The sequence below is a fragment of the Centroberyx gerrardi genome, chromosome 2 (genome assembly GCF_048128805.1).
Source record: "Centroberyx gerrardi isolate f3 chromosome 2, fCenGer3.hap1.cur.20231027, whole genome shotgun sequence".
Lineage (NCBI taxonomy): Eukaryota > Metazoa > Chordata > Actinopteri > Beryciformes > Berycidae > Centroberyx > Centroberyx gerrardi.
In genome coordinates, this window is record NC_135998.1 from 26,652,775 (window position 1) to 26,672,611 (window position 19,837).

Consider the following 19,837-nt stretch of genomic DNA (forward strand, 5'->3'; position numbering starts at 1 on the left):
GGACATGAACAGATTACAGTTGGGTATCCTAATATGCTAAGGCTTGACTTCTCCACAATATATAAGGCCACTTCATTGCTTTATGACAAATGGCATACATGAGAACCTCCTTGTAGTCGATGAAGCCTAAAACCCATCCTGTATGGGTATTACTTTCAGCATGTCAGTAATTCATCAGTTCAACAGATATGAGCATGTAGGAAAGAAGTTTATTAAGCTAATTCATATGGCTTTGATTTTGCATTTTCCTCTCATCACACAAAACACTCAAAGAAGCAACCTTCCCTTCACACATTGCAATTTTCTGTCTCTGTGGGTTGGTGAAATCCCTTTGAAAAACAGACTGAGAACAAAACCACATTGCGATAAACTCAGTGCAGTTCTGACGACAGGTGCCCTTTTCTAAAACCAAGAAGAAACATCCTTCACTGACAGCCACAATCAAACTACAGCATACTGCACATACTTGGCATACAGTAGCACCTCAGTTTGGAAATTCCTGTTGGTAGTGATATCCTACAGTGCATTAGGCTGCAACACTGATATATTACGATCAAATACATTCAGAAAGAAAATTGGCATTTTAAACTCAATTTGAACAAATGTCACTTTATTACAGTAACTCTGTTGCCTCTCAAGCAAGATTTTGGCAAGTGCAAAGACTACTTTCTCAGAAAGAACAAATAGATGTAACAGTCTGACGATTTCTCTACGTGCATTTACATGGAATAAACCATGTATACATTTATAAATTTGCATGTAAGCTGTGTCTTTCCATGGTGCGATATAAAAGGCTCTTTGCCATCGTCCTTAAATGACTCTTAAAAAGGCCGAAGATTACTTATTCAAGACTTTGCACAGCATGGTAGATTTTACCAATCCAAACCCTATCCATTATTCAGAGTTGTCTGAAAGATCAGTGCGAACAACAGTGAAGGCTATCTCAAAATATTATCATTATATACTCTTGTCACATTACCGCAATGTCCAAATGCAGACAAATGGCACAAATAAGTAATCCAAAAAAACATTGGAACTGCAGCATAAAAAGTCAAACCAAAAGGTTTATCTTTTTTACAATCAGTTGGGCGACACAGCCGAAGCAAGCACACATTGGCTGTAGTCTTTAGTGTGTGTCGGGTCCAGTTATCAGCAGCCTGTGACCCCTTGATGTCCGTGACCCAAAGCGCTCCGCTCACAGCCATTTCATGAAGAGTCACTTCTGTCCTCTCTCACTGCTCATGGCAAGGTTTTCTGTTGTTAGCTGGAGTGTTCAGCCTGACACTGGGAGCACTCATTCACTATGGCTGACTCCCAGGATGCACTGCAAGTTCTGAATGGACCATCAACGTTTATGTCAAGCTGCTTTCTCCGACTGTGACGAGGGTGTTTCTCGAAGATTGGCTTTGGATCTAGGAGAGGAAAACCGGGATGAGCGTCAGCACTCACTGGGTAATCAGCAAAACTATGACATTTACAGATTACAAGAAACACAGCTAAAATACCAATCCAAAAATGAAAATGACCTGTTGTGGGTCATGTGGCTCTGGACAAGGTGTCCAGCAGCTAGAGCGGCCATTAGGGAGAGCTCTCCTGCCAGGACGGAGGCACAAACCACGCTGGCCAGCCGGCGGGCGTTCTCTCCTGGCTGGGTGGGGCTGGTTCCCTGGACGCCAAGCATCTACAACACACAGGTGGAGACAGTGAAGAACCAGCTCCGTTAGTTGTTTTAAATTCTTTTATTCTGCATCACTCAGACACACTTTCACTCACCCACTTCCAGAGTGAAGGACCTGAACAGAAAGATGCACAAGCAGCTCCCGCACTCAGTCGCTCTTAAACACTTTCTCACTCACAGCTAAGATGAAAACTAGGTGTTCAAAAATACTGTTGTAAACCAAAATAAAAATAAAAACTAGCCTAGACTTTGTGAAAAAACTAAAAATGAACTAAAACTGTCTTGTCTACTTGTAAAACTAATATACAACACAAAATATAGGTGAAATGTGTTTAGTTTTCATCTTTTTGTTTATGTGCAGGTAAAAAAGAAAATAATGTTTTGCTTTATTGTTTGTATTACACAATACCTGTTGCAAACACATACCTGTTCTGAACCTTTAAAAATACTACCCCTCCCAAAAATGCTAAAACTAGAACTGAAACTAAATTAAAAAAACGAAATTGCATTGAAAACTACACAAAAATAGACTAATAGAAATATCCAAAATTATGATAACCCTGATGTAGATAGAAACACACACACACACACACACACACACACACACACAGTGCAGCAGCAGTACCTGCAGACAGGCCTGCTGCGGCGGCAGGTTGGTGCCTCCTCCCACGGTGCCCAGCTCTATGGAAGGCATGGTGCAGCTGATGTACAGGTCCTCTCCCTCCGGACCGGCGGGCTCCATCTGAGTTATACAGTTGGAGCTGCCGACTGTCTGAGCCGGGTCCTAAACCGGAGCAAAGGAATGTCCTTCAATTGGGGCGGTGACGCAGTACACAGTTTTTTAGGCAATGTAGATGGCCAAAAGCAACAATAATTATCAACAAAGTGAGACACAGGTTCAAAAAGTTATCTGAATGTTTCTTGGCTGCAAGTTATTTTTTCCCACTACAGATTCTAACAGTTTTTATTTGGGTTAACCTGGTTTTTAACACTGGGATAACAAGCGTTTCATACTTGCTAGTTGGAAAGTAGTTTATCCTCAACTTTAACCCAGGGTTTACTAGCACTTCTCCAGAGCGGTATTAGTCAAGTTTTTTTGTGCGTCACATTTGTGTTGCTGATGTTATGTTTTAGGTAAGGTATTGGTTAAATTGTTTTTTTTGTATTTAGAATACGTAACAGCTTTACAAGTATTCGGTTACTACCCAACCCTGCTAATAAGATACGATACCCTTTGAGTTGCCCAGAAAGTTGTACTGTTTCACCACCTTGACTCATCTATAGTTAATTTTACCTTAATTCTTAGTCACTTGTAATCTTTGCCAAATTACATACATACATACAATGCAGTATTTTCAGATCCAAGAGAACTGAGTGATCCATTACCTGTCCACAAGCAATGTAGATAGCTGCTACTATGTTGGCAGCATGAGCATTAAAACCCCCAATACTGCCAGCCATGGCCGAGCCCACAAAGTTCTTGTTGATGTTCAGCTCCACCAGAGCAGCTGTGCTGCTCTTCAACACCTACACAACACAACAAAAGATTAAAAGGGCATTAAGTAGTGTATGATTTGGTTTTTGGATATGATGGCTCTTATGGTAGCCTGCAATGGACAGAAATATAAAAGTCACACTTTCACAATACAAATGAGTAAGCTAACTAATCAGAGATCCAATAGAAATGTCTAGTGAAGCGCTAAGAGGCTTGGTCGAACTGTTACGGAACTGGTCACTCTCTTCTAGGACCGTCTTCCATCTTTGAGCAATTGAAAATCCGAGAATGTTTTTTTTCTTCAAAACAGAGTACAAGCCAGAAAATGAGTTTCTGAAAGCCAGAAATCTCAGTGCCTGGTAAAGTAATCATTGAGTCATTGGTATTGATCAACAACCCTATCAAACCCACCCATGGTCATTTTGTGCTATGGTACAGTAAAATTCTTACTTATTGCACCTTTAACAGATGACTTCAGGGCTTTTCCTGCATTGTAAAATATTGAGTGGGCCACCTAATCACAAGTTTGAGCCGCCTAAGGAAAATTTTGAAAATTGAATTTGAATCTGCTCGAAAATTGCTTTTAAACAAAAGCCTATTTAAGAGGGGCGCAAGAGTGGATTGTAATATGATTAAGCCTTCCATCCACAGAGGGCGCAGGTCATTCCATCAGTAGTGACAGGAGAGGAAGCTGGTTTATGGTTTTGCGATCCGCCATAAGTCTAGCAAAGAAGAAGCAGAGGCCGGTCAAATAGGGCAGAGTGGATGTCTGGCAGGTGAAGCGAGCCAAAGTGAACAGAGTATAGATGAAGTTACATTATGGACAAGAAGAAGCGTACAATTTACAACTTCTATCAACCTTTGAAGAATCAACGGGTGGAGAATGACGGCAAAAAGCCAAGGTAAGGTTGAAAATGTCCAGTTAACGATTGCAACATTACAGGCAGGATCTGACTAGCTGGTAGATCCTCCAGTGTATGTTGTAGCAAGCTTCCACTGCACAGTCAGGTGAAAGTACACTTACCAAACTGAAACAAGGCCTGTAGCACCACACAACGGCTACGCCATCTGCTTAGTTATGATCTCACACGCTTTGAGCACAAGGTTTCCCAAAAATAATTGATTACATTACTTTTACTTTTCATATGATTTCTCTGCAACAGTTTAACTATTGGTTAACCCCCGCGCCGTAGGTGGGCTCACCTGTAGAGTAAACCAACTGACCCGTCAATAAACCCCTCCCCCGAAGACAGATTGACCAATCCTAGCCTAGCAATTGCTGCCCTGTGACAAACTCATGGAATCAAAGAGATCCCAGCCAGCTACAAAGATCCCTGTTGGGAACAAATAAAGTGATGAATTAATACTGACAAACCTATGTGCCTGTTCTGATCCTCTTAGCCATGGAAAAATATGAAAAAAAAAAGATTTACAAGAATGCCTCAACTAGGACAATGTTATGAGTCTATGCCAAAAACTGGTGTCTATAAAGGCATAAAATTGGAATATAAGGGTTATAGGTGTCAACTTGGCCATGATGACAAAGCCAGACCAGCCGGGCTTGGGCACTACCTAAGGCTCTTTTTGAGCCAGAAAAAACCCTGCACTTGATGCTAATACTGTATATTGGGCAAGCTATCTAGTATGTGTTTTATATAAGGGGGTAAACAAAACACACTGAGGAAACCAAATAAAGGATACAACGAATAAGTTCATAACAGATCTGTGATTGGTAGTGACTGGTGACTAGACAATTCTGGTTGTTCTGTTAGACTCAAAAGGAGAAAAGAACAGCAAGCAGAGGAGTATGGTTTTGGTTTTCTGTACCTCTCGGACCACCGTGGCAGGGATGGTGGCCTCACACACAACAGACTTGCCCCGGCCCAGGATCCAGTTCAGGGCAGCAGGCTTCTTGTCCGTACAATAGTTCCCACTGACCGACAGCACGTCCATCTCTGGATACTGCTGCTGGAGTCTGCGCACAGCCTGCTCAGTTCCCTGGAAAAGTCAAACACACACACACACACACACACACACACACACACACAATTGAGCATTTGCAGTATTGGACACATAAGAAACACCAATGGTATCTTTGTATTCTGAGGTGGAAGGAGCTACTGTCACACCATTTTATTGTGCAGACAACAGAGTGCACATTCAACTGAATAATAAAGCCTTTTCAGCTGCCCAGAGACATGGGCGATAGGAATCTGCATATATTCATTCAAACTGCATCAGCTCCTGACTCTTTGCAGTCTGTTTGGATTATTTCAAGCAAGCTTAGTATACAAGATGTGGTCTTACCTTGGAGAGCATGTTCATGCCCATGGCGTCTCCTGTCTGCGACTGGAAGCGAATGTACAGATTCCTCCCAGCTAAGCTTATCAACAGCTTCTCCAGACGAGCAAACCTAGCAGGTGCAAACACTCATTTATGACCTGTACATCCTCATGTACTACAGTAAGTTTCATAAATGTGACCAAAGGAGATGGGCATGCCTTCAACCATTCTACTAGCGCTTCCAGCCGATCAAAGCGTTTATACAGACCTGCTGGTCTGGTCAAAGGCCTCTTTGATGATGCAGAAGCCATCCGAGGTCTCAAGCCAGGCTTTGACCTCTGCAGCCCGGCACGCTGAAGGCAGCCTCACCACAGGACCCCTGGTCATACCGTCAGCTAGGACCCTGCTGCTGCAACCACCGCCCAGCTGGACATGGAGGACAAGACAGTCAGTACAGCACACACATTCACATAGTGTTCTAACAGCTACAAATTCCTCACTTACAGCAACTGCCCTGCATCCTCTGTTAGTGCTGGCTACCAGGCAGCCCTCTGTGGTTGCCATAGGAATGTAAAACTGCTTCCCATCCAACAGAAGAGGACCAGCCACTCCTACCGGCACCGGCATGTACCCGATGACATTCTCACAGCAAGTGCCCATCACCTGCAGGACGGGAAGACAAAGGGACAAGTCAAAGTCATTACACACTGAGCACACTGTAACTGTGTCTTACAGACTGTAAGAGGCAACAGCCAATGGTCCTCAAAGCCAACAGAACTTTTTGTGTGCCAACTAACAGGAGGACAAAGTAGATTAGCCCTTTCATAAAAGAATGCACATAGTTTTACTGATGAACAATGACATTTTAGGCCATTAGTTAAAGACAAAATAGTGCTTGTGAGCACAATAAGGGGAAATAGGTCTAATACTTGGTGGGCAAGATCACTGGGTTCCCCATCAGAATCTAACAAGCTTGTCATTCAAATCAGGTGGATGTAACAACACTGCCAAGCTGTCAAAACGAATTAGTAAGGATTACACTGCAAATTGGATAAAAACAATGCGACAGCTATTACAACTGAAAAAATGTAAAGTAAATATTCAGCTTGTAGATTACACAACAATACACACACTGTCTATTTGGATGAAAATTAGAAAGTACTTTTAGAATGTACCATATCGTTTAAGCAATACAGCGGGACTATAGATTTTACTGATACACCAGTTGGTCCAGTACCTTAGAATAGTCATAGTCCTTATAAGGCAGACAAGCCAATGCAGAAGAAATAGGCAGCTTGGATGACAGCATTTCCCTCCTGATAGCCACGCCCCGCTCTGGAGTTTCCAAGACAGATTCCAGCTTATAGGTCTGGACGTTGCGTGAGGTCACCAGCATCATCACCTCTGCATCGCTAAGGAAACGGGCACCCCTCTGGAGAGCATCGAGGAGAAAATTTGAGATATCTTTTCAAGTGAAAATGCATCACGTTACCTTTCATATGTCAAGATACCCTGTGACTATATTGCACCTACAAATAGTAGCTGTCCTTCTGCTTTCCTTCTACTCACCTGGGGATCTGTGAGGATGGCCATACATTCGTCCAGCTTCCGGGGCTCTGAGGCGGAGCTTAGTTGAGGAACAGAGGGTGTGTCAGCAAGAGCGTCCCCTAAGCATGAAACACAGGGGCCATTCTCCACTGGGCCTGCCAGCGGCTGAATCACCTCTGGTGTCGAGGAATCAGCAGAGAGAGACATAGTTAGGCAAAAAAGTAGTTATAAAGTGATGAAAGGTTTTAACAATAAAGACAGAATTTATAAAAGATAGCAGAAATAATCAAGGCAAGACTCACCGTTCTCTTTGGAGGCCAGGCCAGCCACAGGGGTAGATTTAGAGTCGGAGACAGCGGGAGGGGTGGGGCCGGGTGCTGGGGTACTGCTCATGGTCTTCAGGGGTTTGGGTGCTGGCATGTCCCTCCTGCAGCAGTCCTCTGCCACCCTGTGCCTCAGAGTTGGAGGGGCGCTGATGATGGGGCTCTTTAGAGAAAAGGAGGACTGAGCCTCTGTTTGCTCAAAGAAGACGTACTTCACAGCCAGGAGCAGTGCTAGGCCAAGCGTTATCACCTGTTCCAAGTCCATACTGACAGAGAGCAGAGAGACAGACATGGTCATTCATCAGTTAGTCTTGTCATTCACAACCAGATTGGGGCGTTGCACAGAGAATTATTGATAGGGAAACTTATGTATGGAATGAACCCAACAGTCATTCTTGTTACATGGCTACCTGGTGAGCTGCAGAGGCCACATGGTGCCACTGGAGTCCAGTCTGTTGGCGACGGGCCCCTCCACAGTGCGATTGTGACCTGGGTGCTCAGCTGCTAGTCGAGAGTGGGCATGAACTAGGACCAGGCCCAGAGACTGGGGAGGAGAGAGAACCATAAAATGAAAGATAGTTAGACTTAGTTCTTACTTTATTATCCATGCTTTATGGATGACAATGAATGAAAACAACATCAACTTTACCCTGGAGTGTATCCAGGTGGCACAACGCTTTTAAATGGACTACAGTGCTTTGACCAATCAACATAGACCCTTGTTTTAAAATGTTTTCTTAATATCTAATATCAAAATTGAAGGTTGTTTCTCACCATGATCATCTTAACCCTCTGGGTTACAGGATTAGGCTTGTTGTCCTCTTCTTCAGCTAGCACACGGGCAAAGTGGCTCAGCTGCCAGATAGGACGGCCCTCACGGCTTTCCCTGGACAGCTACACACACACACACACACACACACACACACACAGTTAGAGGCAAAGAACTCAGAAACACACATGGATGAATCATCAGTCTCAAAACTATAATTCTCCCAAAAGCCATAGCACATCTTTACCTCCAGGACCAGAGAGACACACGCAGGAAAGAAGGTCATGAAGACAAAGTAGTTGGCCAGGACAGACATACAGCCGAAACAACACATGATCTCTAATTGGGGCACGCCTGGGAAAACGATAAAGGATAGTATTAATTTTGTATCAATCAATTTGCCATTATCACTCAATAATAAATGTACAGCATACAGCAAATAACAACATGTCTAAGGACAAGGAGAATTAGCATTACTAACCTGACATGGTGCCGACCCCGATGACCAGGCACTCGACCAGAGCATCCAGGGTGAAGGTGGGGCCCAGGATGGCCATGCCCTGGGAGATGTTCTCCCTCACCTCCTCCTATACACAAGACACAGGGCCATTTCACTACTCAGTGGTACCTCAACTACATTCTCTATGTGAACAGATGGGTCTTAAATCAAAGACAGTCCTAACTTACACAGTCACACAAGTCAAGAATAGGTGTGTAACATTACCTGAGAGTTTGAGCTGAGGGCAAATTTGGCCAATGCGCAGGCTTTGGACAGGTCAATGAGCAGGAGGAAGAACGGTAGGGCTTCACTGCAGGGAAAAGAGTCAAATAAAAATTAGGGATGCTCCAACTGCCACCAAAGAAAATGAGATGGAGATAAAAATGTCATACTAATAAGTTTACTAGCACTTCTGTGACTATGTGTTGGGATAGGTAGTCCTTTCTGAATCTATTGTCAACACAGTGGGGTAAGACAATAACTCCAGTATGCTGAACATAGGGAGGGAGATTTTTTTTTAAAACCTTTTCACAAAGGCTCTTCGTCCAAATCACATGGATAAAAGTATTTTTGGTCTCTGGAAAGGCTTCATTAGTAACCACAATCACAAGCCAAAAGACTGCAAAACAGTTTGTAAACTATTGTATGAAATCAGTTATTTCATGATGTTCTACTCGCAATAAGTCTGCGTAAGTCTGTAAGGAATGCTTACTTGAGGCCTGTCAGCTCTTTCCCAAAGAAGTGAATGACCACTGTACTGAAAACAAAGCTGGAAAATACTGTGAATAGACCGGCAATACCTGGAGAGAAGAAAAAAACCAAAATGTTATTGTGACACTGAAAATAACGGGGCAAATTTGTACTGCATGTGACATATTCTCAGCTGAGGTGAGTGAGTATCCTTAGAACTGTATATAAAACTGAGAGAAGATCAATTATCAATAAGGAGCAATGCCACTTGGTACTATGTTGAACATGAGCAGGATGGCTTGCTGTGTGCAAACCACAACCTCTGCAACACCCATCATACTGACCCAGTATGTATTTGGAGCCCAGTTGTCGGAGGTTCTTGAACTGGAAATAGATGTAGATGATGGCCATGCAGCGTGTGACCGTTAGGATGATGATGTCACTGCTCAGGATTTTCTGTAGGAAGAAGCACTTCATGATCATGTGCCCATGTCAAGGCCTAGACACAACTTTGGCACTTGAAGGCGAGATGTACGTAACACCTCCCCTGCCACACCCAGGTCAAGCTCTTCGTAGGCGGACTCACCTCCTGGAGCTTGGGGCACTCGTTCCAGGTGCACATCTGGTTGCTGGCTGCCAAGCTGTTCATGGACATGAGACAGATGGTGAAGGCGATGGTGCCCACTATTACCTCCCACGGGTGGGAAGCCACCAGCAGGCCATGCAGCCTGAACAGACGGGTCAACATGGTCTAAGGACACCTTCCCGCTACCTGAGGTCACCGACTCACCTGTATTGAAAAAGAGGAGACATTTATCCCACCACGCCCATCTCATCAAGACAAGCTTTTACGCAGTTCATAGGGTAGAATTTGAATTAAACAAGGTCCAAACTAACTGTAGTTAATATGGAAAGGGTTTTTGCGCTAATGACGGCAAACCAAGTCTACAAGAAGCCAGTAGGGGCCCGGTGTGACCACTTTCAGCCCAGTTGTTCCGAGTCATACGATAAACACAACCTTATCAGACCTATATTAATTCTTTTTGAAACCCAGCCAATGTTAACTGCTAGCTAGCCTTCTAGTCAAGATTTTTAGTCAAATTTCCGAGTAAATAATTCCTGCCTTGCATTTTAGTGTACATTTGTAAACAGTTTCGCTAACAGACACTAGTTTAATCACAAACTAGGATTGGGACTCACAGGAATAACGATAGAGTTAACGTTAGCATTCGGTTAGCATTCCGTTAGCTGTCAGACCGGGACAACACCGACTGTCGCCAAGGTCATTTCGTGCCTCCGCTTTATAACATGTTTACAGTCGCTATGAGAGAAGAACAGAGAAAGCACGTAAATCCAAAGGCAATTCTTCACCTTCATCAGAGGGTCCTCCCCGAAATAATGATGACCCATCCACACCTTACTCACTGTCCCTGATGTAACTTAACGAAAGCAACATGGCGATGCGGAAATCGTGACGCCAAATGTGACGTTGTTTAAAGAGGCAAGTCGAGGGGTCGAGGGGCGTGGTCATGCTGAGTGAAACCGGACGGTTCTTCTTCTTCTTGTCAGTTTTCGGCAGGCTAGACGCTTGGGTCGGAGAGCTTTATATGGAACAACAATAGCATAATATTCAAGAGTAACACTACATGATTTGACAGAGCGATCATGTTTATTAGCCAGCTGCTTGAAGATATGAAGAATTACTCCAAAAGAATATGCTATTGTGTTTAATGCAATCCCCAATGGAGCCATAATGCTTCTATCATCTGCTCCTGAGGGAATAAAATCTGCAATAGCTTCTTTAGGTCCTGGTGACATTTACATATTAATGCAGAGTATCATTTAATAAGAAGCAAAGGTACTGACAAATGCATACGGAATGTTATTCTCAGAGATTCTGTTACTACTCCTGCAGTATTTCGCTGGAATAAGAGATGATCCAATGGAAATGGTCTTGGCTACTAGTAAAAATATCTAAGTAAAGGAGGTATCATTTGAAACTGCATTGATCCTATCCCGTGAAATCCATTTAAGAAATATAGATTAGATAGTGTCACCCACTGCTGCTTTTGTAAAAATCACGATGAAACTTTAAGGCATCTTTTCTGGGAATGTCCATATAGCAGCATTTTGCACTGATTTGAAGACCTTTCACACAGAAAAATCATTCACTTCAATGTGAAAGAAGAGCACACATAATTTGGGATAACCAAAAATGATTTTACTGACGCTAATGCTCTGTACATTATCAACCTTCTCTCATTCCATAGTAGGTTAAATATGATATTCATACCAGCAAATTCTCTGTCCTGAGGCCTAATTTTATGGTCTTTACATGCATCTTTAAACAACATCCAGAAACACTGACGTAAACACTGTAAAGTCAACAAGACTCGAGTCGCATGTAAACATTATCCCAAAACCACATGTATTTCACGTGGAAAAATCCCATGTGAAACACATCGCATCACATGGGCAATATGTGGAACTGTGTGGTTTTGGAACATTTTCAGGTGCTCCACATAACATGTGATAACGATATCGATCTTTTATTGAGTCTGCTCACTTTCTCTTTTATCTGCTGGTATCAATCCCTCAAGGTAAAACACAAAAATGTACTCAATAAGGTGGCCAATGTCTGTAGCAAAATAACTGGCACTGCACAGGAAACTCTGCAGGATCTTTACAACAAACAGTTATATAAGAAAGCAGAATCCATCCTGTCTGATTGTTCCCATCCTTTACATCAACAGTTTCAGTTTCTGCCATCTGGTATCCTCCTCAGACTTCCACTAGCTAAAACCAACAGATACAAACACTCCTTTATACCCTCTGCCATCTCCCTCCTAAACTCTAGGAGGAAAAGGTAATTATTTGCATAATGTTGTATCTTTTTAATTGACTGCGTATTTTACTGTGTATTTATGTCTTTGGGTCTAGTATTGTATTTATGTGCCCTGTGTTTTATGTGTGCTAAATGCGTCCCACTGCTGCATAACCAGTTGCCCCACCGGGGACAAATAAAGTTGTTGAACTTGAACTTGAACTTGAACATAATTACATGTGATAACACATCTGTACACATGAGGAAAATCATGTTCACATGGGAAATTCTTGTGGTTTTTCTGTAAGGGTTTTGAATTCCTGTACAACCATATTTGTAAAACATTTATCGTAATCTTATTCTGTTTTTGTATTAAGTCCTCCCTTTGTTCATTCTTAGGTTGAGGAAAGTTTTATTAGTCATCGGGGCTATTAGCATGAAACCTGGCAAAAGAGTCTCTCTCTCTCTCTCTCTCTCTCTCTCTCTCTCTCTCTCTCTCTCTCTCTCTCTCTCTCTCTCTCTCCCTCTCTCTCTCCTGGTTGCCTCAGCACTCTGGCACCGGCTGTGTGTGTTAGAGCCCCCAAGAGGCCTGCAAGAGGAGCTACGGAAAAAATTGGTGGACTTTTTCTGGTCAGGTCAACATTGGACAAAAGCTGCACTGCTGTACCTACAAAGTGGGATTATGGCTTTTCGGCTACTAACAGCCCAGAAACTGCTGTATCATGCAGAGCTCAGCTGGAGAGGACTGGCGTTGAATCTCCTGAGGAGGGCCAGAGGACTGAGTTATGGCCGCCAGCTGTTTCTGCTGAATCCAGAGACAGTCGACTTCCCTGAACTCACCCCATTCTTTCTGTCATGCAGTTGTCTGTCATGGTTGAAGTCTTTCCCTATCACGAGAGACTCCGCCTGCCTGCAGCGGTGGGTGTTTCAGGAGCCATTGTTGCACAACCCTGTGTTACCTGTTAGACTGTTACAGTCTGCTAGTCTGCAGGCGGGTCTGGTTGAGGCACAGGTCCTAACTGCCATCAGGGTGGTCAGGAGACTGGGGCCTAACTCTTCTCTGAGACGATGCTGGCGCTCCCTGTATAAGCCTCCCGCTTATCTACAGTGGAGGCTTATTGACTGGGCCATCACAACCAACACACACACACACACACACACACAGCACCTTGATCCAACAGTGGGGGAGGGCTGCTTGTTCTGGGGGGAGGTGGAGACTCCTTAAATGTGCTAGTACATTTATGTAATAGTCACCTATAATAACATAAAATAATTTGAGAACATGTAATCTAGTTGTAGTTTGTGTTTGTGTCTGTGTGTGTGTGTGCGTGTGTGTGTGTGTGTGTGTGTTTATGCATCTCTCTCCCTCTCCCACTGTGTCTCCTTTATGGACAGGGACAGTGGAGACAGGGAATATCATGCTGGGCCTGGTAGCGGTGAGGCTGCAGGTGAAATTTTCATATTTCTGACATATTTCTTGCAAAACACACACACACACACACACTCTCTCTCTCTCTCTCTCTCTCTCTCTCTCTCTCTCTCTCGCTCTCTCTCTCTCTGTGTGTGTGTGTGTCTCTCTCTCTCATTCAGTTCAATTAAATCAAATGGTAATTAACTGTTGTTGCCAAAGCAGAACAATCAAAAATAATATATGTAAAAGAAGGTACAATTAGATTAATAATTAATAAAATAATAATTAATAACATAAAAATAAAATGACAAATAAATAAATAATCACTACTAAAATAAAAATCTACTAACACTGGTCATAAATGTGAAATATAATCTAATTATTTCTAATTAACATTCATTTTTCTCTGATCTTCCCATGGCAGAGTGTTACATATTGTGCAGCTAAATGTGTAAATTCTGGTACCTCACCTAAACATAGATCTTTCAGTTCGTCACATGTTTTCCCCTTTAACCGAACCCTGACCCTGACCCTGACCCTGACCCTGACAGCTTAGCACAGGGGGCAGAGGAGGAGGAAATGGACCTCCGTTTCTATTTCCCCTGCTGAACAGTGTTGACAGAGTCTCTCTTCACTGGGCTTCCATTCTTTCTTATGACGGCCTATTTCAATCTCTAGTTTATGGCCGCTGAGTCTGTACATTGGCAATGTGTGTCTGTTTGTTTTTTATACTAACATGATACTGTGCAAAAGAATATTCTCTCTTCAATTAACAATAGCCTAACATTCTAATTTAGTGATGGATTTTGTTGAATCCTGCATATATGAATTGTGTATAGTTTGTTTTGCTATGGGGGTTGTGTCCCATGATGCATGTCTCTTTTTAATTAGAGGGTCCCATACTTCACTTCCATATATAAGAATGGGTTGAACTACATTATTGAATAGTTTTTGCTAAATTGTAATTGGAGGTTTGAATTTGTTTAGTGAGCCTGTAATGCGAGGCCCTGCATGCCTTATCTGTCAGGGAACTTATTGCTTTGTCAAACCTGCCAGATGCACCGATGATTGTTCCCAAATAATTGTATTCCCCAATAATTGTATTGTGGTTCCTCTCACAGTTAAACTGTATTTGGATTGGATTTCTGTGATCTGGCCTTTTTTTGGAATACCATCTTAGTTTTTTCGAGGTTGATGTCCAACACCCAGTTTTTACAGTAGGTTTCCAGTAGGCCATGCTTTGTTGGGGATAATATAACCAGGTCATCTGCATACATGAGGAACTTAACTTCTTTGACTTGTAGATCTAATCAAGGTTTTGGAGACTGTTCAAGAATTGTGGCCAATATTTTTGAATAGGGAAGGGGATAGGTTGCATCCGTTTTGTTTCCCCTCTTGTTTCTTTTGTTTCCTAGTTTTACACAGCACTCATTGTCAGAATATTTGGATGTGAATAGGTCAGGTATTTTCCCACTAATAGCACACTGAATGAGTTGGAATAATAATCTGTTATGCCAAATTGTATCAAAAGCCTTTTTTAGATCTACAAAACAGGCAAATATTTTCCCTTTGTGTTTTTTGTGAACATGGTTTTGGATAAGTGTGTGTAAAATATAAATAGACTAATGTTTGATGGTTGTGTAAGAAGCCAATCTGGAGTTTAGGAGTTTACTGAGGTTACTGTTAAAACAGATTTTTCTGTAATTACTAGGTTGTATAAGCCTCCATTTTAAAATACGAGAGAAAGAAGACCTTTATTCCAAATGACAAGGAAACGTACTGTTGTCAACACCAGATTAAAGAGCTTTAGGCACGTTGAAGTTTAAAATTACCATATTTCAACATTTCTGAGCTAATGCTGTCCATACCACAGGTGTTTGCCGCTTTTAAGGGTTTTTAGTTTGTGTGTAGTTCTTGAGTAATGTTGGGGTAGTTAAGGACGCATCGTTATCTTTCACTTCCCTTTCCAGTTCTTTCTGTTCTGTTCTCAGTTTTTCTCTCATTAAAGCTCATCAAGATCATCAAAGTGTTTTTTTTCCAGATATTGCCATATTGAATTGGATTGCTCTCTGCATGTGAGTTTCTATTAAATTTTTTCCATAAATTCCAAGTCGTTTTTAGTCATTGATAGCTTTTCCAATTATGTCCAGATCTCCTCCCTTTTTGTATTGTTTTAGGGCCTGGAGGTATAAGCCGTCCCACTTGGTCATTTAGGTTCCTATGTGTTCTGTTTGACAGTTTTCTCAAGTTTTGTATAGATGAAGCAAATTCTTTGTCAAACCATCTCTCTTTTTGTTTTGATTGACTTTTTAGTTCATGATATTTCTAAGTTAGGGTATAGGCAGCAGTACTCTCTTCTGTCCATTTATATTTCCTCTGCAGAGGAAACAGCCTTGGCTCTGGGTTTGGATTCACAGTGGGTGACACTGACTTTTTAAAAAACAAGGCTATTTGGCCATGGTCTGATAAGGGCAGTTGTGGAAATACTCCAAAAGCATTTTTATATTCTGGTTCAGTAATGGAATATTCTACAACACTACCTAGCACAGAGCAGTATGTGAGTCTGCCCAGAGAGTCTCCTCTGATTCTGCCATTAACAATGTACAGATCCAGGCCTTTGCACGTCTGAAGTATGTGCAAAGGCCTGGATACTTGATATACTTGAATCAATTCTAATCCAAATGTGTTGTTTTTCCTGTTTTACCTGGTGAGATATGATCTTTGTATTCCCTTTTGTACCACAGGAGTATACCGCTCTCTGTCTCCATCAATACACTCACTGAACTTTACTGTGCAGAACTGTTGAACCTTCTGTTTGGCCAAGCCAAGTTGGCTATTTGGCAGACCTGCAGAAACCAGGAGAGGAGTTTGTATAGATGCTGTGGTACTGCTGAGAGAGATAGTCTCTGGAATTTTCTTTAAGAAATGATATTGTCACATTTATGAATCCTGGGGGTTGCAATATGTAAGGGTTTTGCATTTAGTTTGTTTGCATTTAGTCTGTTTATTTAAAGTGCAATATCACACCAGGGTGTCTCAGTATACTGTACAACAATGAAACAATAATACAAGAATCAAGGAGATGTAACAATTTATGATATAGAAATTAAACAAAATAAAATCACAAAAATAATACAACAGTAGAAAAATGAGGAGGTTTAGGGTTGATTATAAGAGAGTGACAAAAGGTGGGTTTTGAGCCATTTCCAATGAAGTTGCCAATGAAGGGGCAGTCCTGATGGAAGTGGGAAGGTTATTCCAGAGGAAAGGACCACAGTGGGAGAAAGTTTGCTAGCCAACTGATTTTTTGCCGTTCTGGGGATGGATAAGTAACCAGAGTTTTGAGAACGTAGAGTGCGAGGTGGTACGTATCTAAAATAAAATCTGATCGAGCTTGTATGGGCAGCCAGTGGAGGGAAATCAGAGTGGGTGTGATATGATCAAATCTTCTGGTTCTGGTAACAATTCTGACAGCAGCATTCAGGGCAAGTTGAAGGGGTTTAGTGGCTGAAAGAGGGAGACCGGAGAGGAGGAAATTGCAGTAATCTAGTCTAGACGAAACAAATGCATGAATCAGGGTGTTGGCATCAGCAGTGGAGAGGATTGGTCTAATTCTAGTTATATTACGGAGGTGGTGAAATGCGGTCTTGGTGATGGACATAATATGGGGTTCAACTGACAGTGTGGGATCAAATAAAACTCCAAGATTTCTGACAGTAGGGCTTTGGTTGATAGTCATCAAGCTCTAGGGTAAAATCCGAAACCAGACACCTGTGTTTGACTGGTCCAATTGTTAACAGTTCAGTTTTTTCAGAGTTCGACAGTAAAAAATTAGAGGACATCCACCTTTTAATGTCAGATAGGCAGGGTTTGAGAGTAGATAAGTGGGAACAGTTGGCAGATTGTAAGGGTAAGTAGAGTGTCATCAGCGTACCAATGAAATTGAACACCATATTTACAGATGATATCGCCAAGTGGTAACATATAGATACGGAAAAGTAGAGGACCAAGTACTGAACCTTGAGGCACAGCAGATTTAATTGTTGTGGAGGACATAATGAGTTCTGTCAGACAAATATGAATGAAACCATGACAGCGCTGAACCTTGAATACCAGTGACATTCTGTAGACGGTCTAGAAGCACGCTGTGACCAACAGTGTCGAAGGTGGCACTGAGATCAAGCAGAAGGAGCACAGATGAAAGGTCAGATGAGCACAGATGAAAGGGCACAGATGAAAGGGCAAACAATGCTATAAAAGGTTGAGGAGCATAGAACCTTTGATGAGGGACTTTACTTAAGCAATAACAGTTCAAATAAAGGTGGGGTTTTTTTTCAAAGACATATGTGCTTTGTGATTCAACAGGTACTGTAATCATTATAATTTATTGCATGGAAAACATGAACTTTGAACAAGAAATGGCTCTGGGAATCAATATCTCTCTTGCTTTGTTTCTTTCTCTCTGTGCTGCTGAAAGAGATGTCTAATGTCTTGTGAGTCTCCAGTAGACATGGCATATGTATGGCTCTATTGAATAAAACCTCCTGATCCACACAGCCAGCCAGTGGAGGTGGACAGAGGGCAGACTGAGAGCTAATGCCTGTGATATCCAGGGCAGAAACACATACAACCATTGTAGAAATTGTGCCGTTTCACATTTTTCAGTGGAATGTACTGTAAAGTCTTACACTAAAGTCTATTAAAATACTTCTATGTTTCACCTTTCTGTTGGTTCCATTTGTTTGCTGTTTGTGACTTCCCTACTCTTATAGACACACAGCCTACTACACAAATTTACTTGACCATCAATCGACTCTCTCAGTAGTTTCAGGATCAAATGTAATTTTTGAAAATGTGATTACATCCACTGTGGCCTCTGAACTGCTGACTGGTGAAGCGAGCCAGCTGTCATCCCGTTGGCTTCAAGGGAACTGTAATAGTGTTCAGTTGTAACCCTGATTTTTTGGTTCAAGATTTCACTTTTTTGTCAGATTCCTTTCTCTGCAGCTATTTCATCTCTTCAAATAGTCTTAATTGCTTTATATTGACAGAGACATGGTTGAATTCCAATGTATTTTACCTAAGTGAAGCCACTAATTTCTTTTACATTCAGAAAGCCAGATTAACTGGTAGTGATTGTAGTGTGGCTTTTATACATGAGAATAAGTTGTGTGTACTTTCTATTATGTTTATTGGTATATCAACCTACAAAACATAGTTTCATCTCTGATTTCTGGGATCATTTGTTGTTGTCAAGGCATGACATGGTTATTATCGTTGAAGATTTTAATATCAGGGTTTGTTGTCCCAATAATATTTTGGGTTAAGACTTTTCAAACGTTATTGAATCTTGCGATATTATACATTGTATAATAGGAGCAACTCATAAACTCAGTCATATGATCTTGTACTGTGTGGTCTCACTTTAAACAGTTTAGAAAGATCTCATCTAATACATACAGACCCATATGATGAACTCTACCACTGAAAGTAAATCTGAAAATGTTGTGTCTACTAGACAATCTAGTGTAGAATTTGCTTGGCGACACTTGATAAATTTGCTTCCATATAAAACTAAAAGAAAACAAACCTGCAAACAGTTTCTATGGTTGAATGAGCATTCTTGTGCTATTAAAACTGAGTGCAAAAAAACTGAATAAAGAATGGAAGAGTAGTAAACTTGATGTCTTTTTTATTTACTTATGAAGAAATGCTTTAAAAAAAAAACCTCGTCTGGACCCTTCCACTCAGTAATAATAGACTTATTTCTAAACTGTCTGTTTAAAATATTGGAAAAATATCTTAGAAACAGTAAATAAATCTTTATTTATATAGCACCTTTAAAAACAGGGCTGCTTTCTGTTCTAAATTTGGTAAAGATACTGCTTTAATTATGGTGTGTTCAGATTACGGGCTGCAAGCAACTGTGGAGGGAAGGTAGGGTAGGCTGGTTATATTTAGTTTATTATAATTTGCTTGATTAATTATTTCAATTAACAAGAACAATTATATAAAATACATAAAATAAAAAAATTAATAAAAGCAAGACAAAAACAAAGCCATGATAGCATGACATATTAGTTGGTGCACCCAACGTGATGAGGTCACGTCAACAACCACCCAGGCAACACGTTCCTCAGCTTGGTGCACCAGACTGTTTTGCTTTGTAGCCTGTAATGGGAAAGTGCCTTTACAGTTTCAAATCATCTTTTTGCAGCAGATGCTGCTGAATGTTCTATTCCCATAGTTAACTCTTAGGGTTAATGATTCACACAGCGTTCTTCTTAGACCAGGACTTACATGTTTACATAGGACTA

The 19,837-nt window shown here is 41.6% G+C and overlaps 1 protein-coding gene across 2 annotated transcripts; it reads right to left on the reverse strand.

Moving 5' to 3' along the window:
* Nucleotides 1-189: 189 nt before the first annotated feature.
* LOC139913424 (3-hydroxy-3-methylglutaryl-coenzyme A reductase-like) lies at nt 190-10,761 on the reverse strand. Of its 2 annotated transcripts, none has more exons than XM_071901437.2 (20): nt 10,657-10,761; nt 9,872-10,075; nt 9,630-9,741; nt 9,308-9,395; nt 8,821-8,905; nt 8,578-8,683; nt 8,344-8,450; nt 8,102-8,221; nt 7,738-7,871; nt 7,307-7,593; nt 7,026-7,180; nt 6,694-6,888; nt 5,961-6,119; nt 5,725-5,882; nt 5,481-5,586; nt 5,001-5,171; nt 3,065-3,205; nt 2,304-2,462; nt 1,527-1,681; nt 190-1,412 (listed from the first exon to the last, which is right to left on the reverse strand). In XM_071901437.2, the coding sequence occupies exons 2-20, from the start codon at nt 10,031-10,033 to the stop codon at nt 1,358-1,360; spliced, it is 2,655 nt and encodes an 884-aa protein (XP_071757538.2). In that variant the 5' UTR covers nt 10,034-10,075; nt 10,657-10,761; the 3' UTR covers nt 190-1,357. The 2 variants fall into 2 exon arrangements, with proteins under 2 accessions (XP_071757538.2, XP_078142610.1); XM_078286484.1 differs by lacking the exon at nt 10,657-10,761 and adding an exon at nt 10,486-10,608.
* Between the last annotated feature and the right edge of the window lie 9,076 nt (nt 10,762-19,837).

Coding starts and splice junctions, on each gene's coding strand:
- LOC139913424 (XM_071901437.2), bottom strand. CDS start 10,033: ATGTTGACCCGTCTGTTCAGGCTGCATGGCCTGCTGGTGGCTTCCCAC. Junction 9,396..9,629: donor GGGCTCCAAATACATACTGG/GTCAGTATGATG, acceptor TCTTCTCTCCAG/GTATTGCCGGTCTATTCACA. Junction 8,222..8,343: donor GTGTCTCTCTGGTCCTGGAG/GTAAAGATGTGC, acceptor GTGTGTGTGTAG/CTGTCCAGGGAAAGCCGTGA.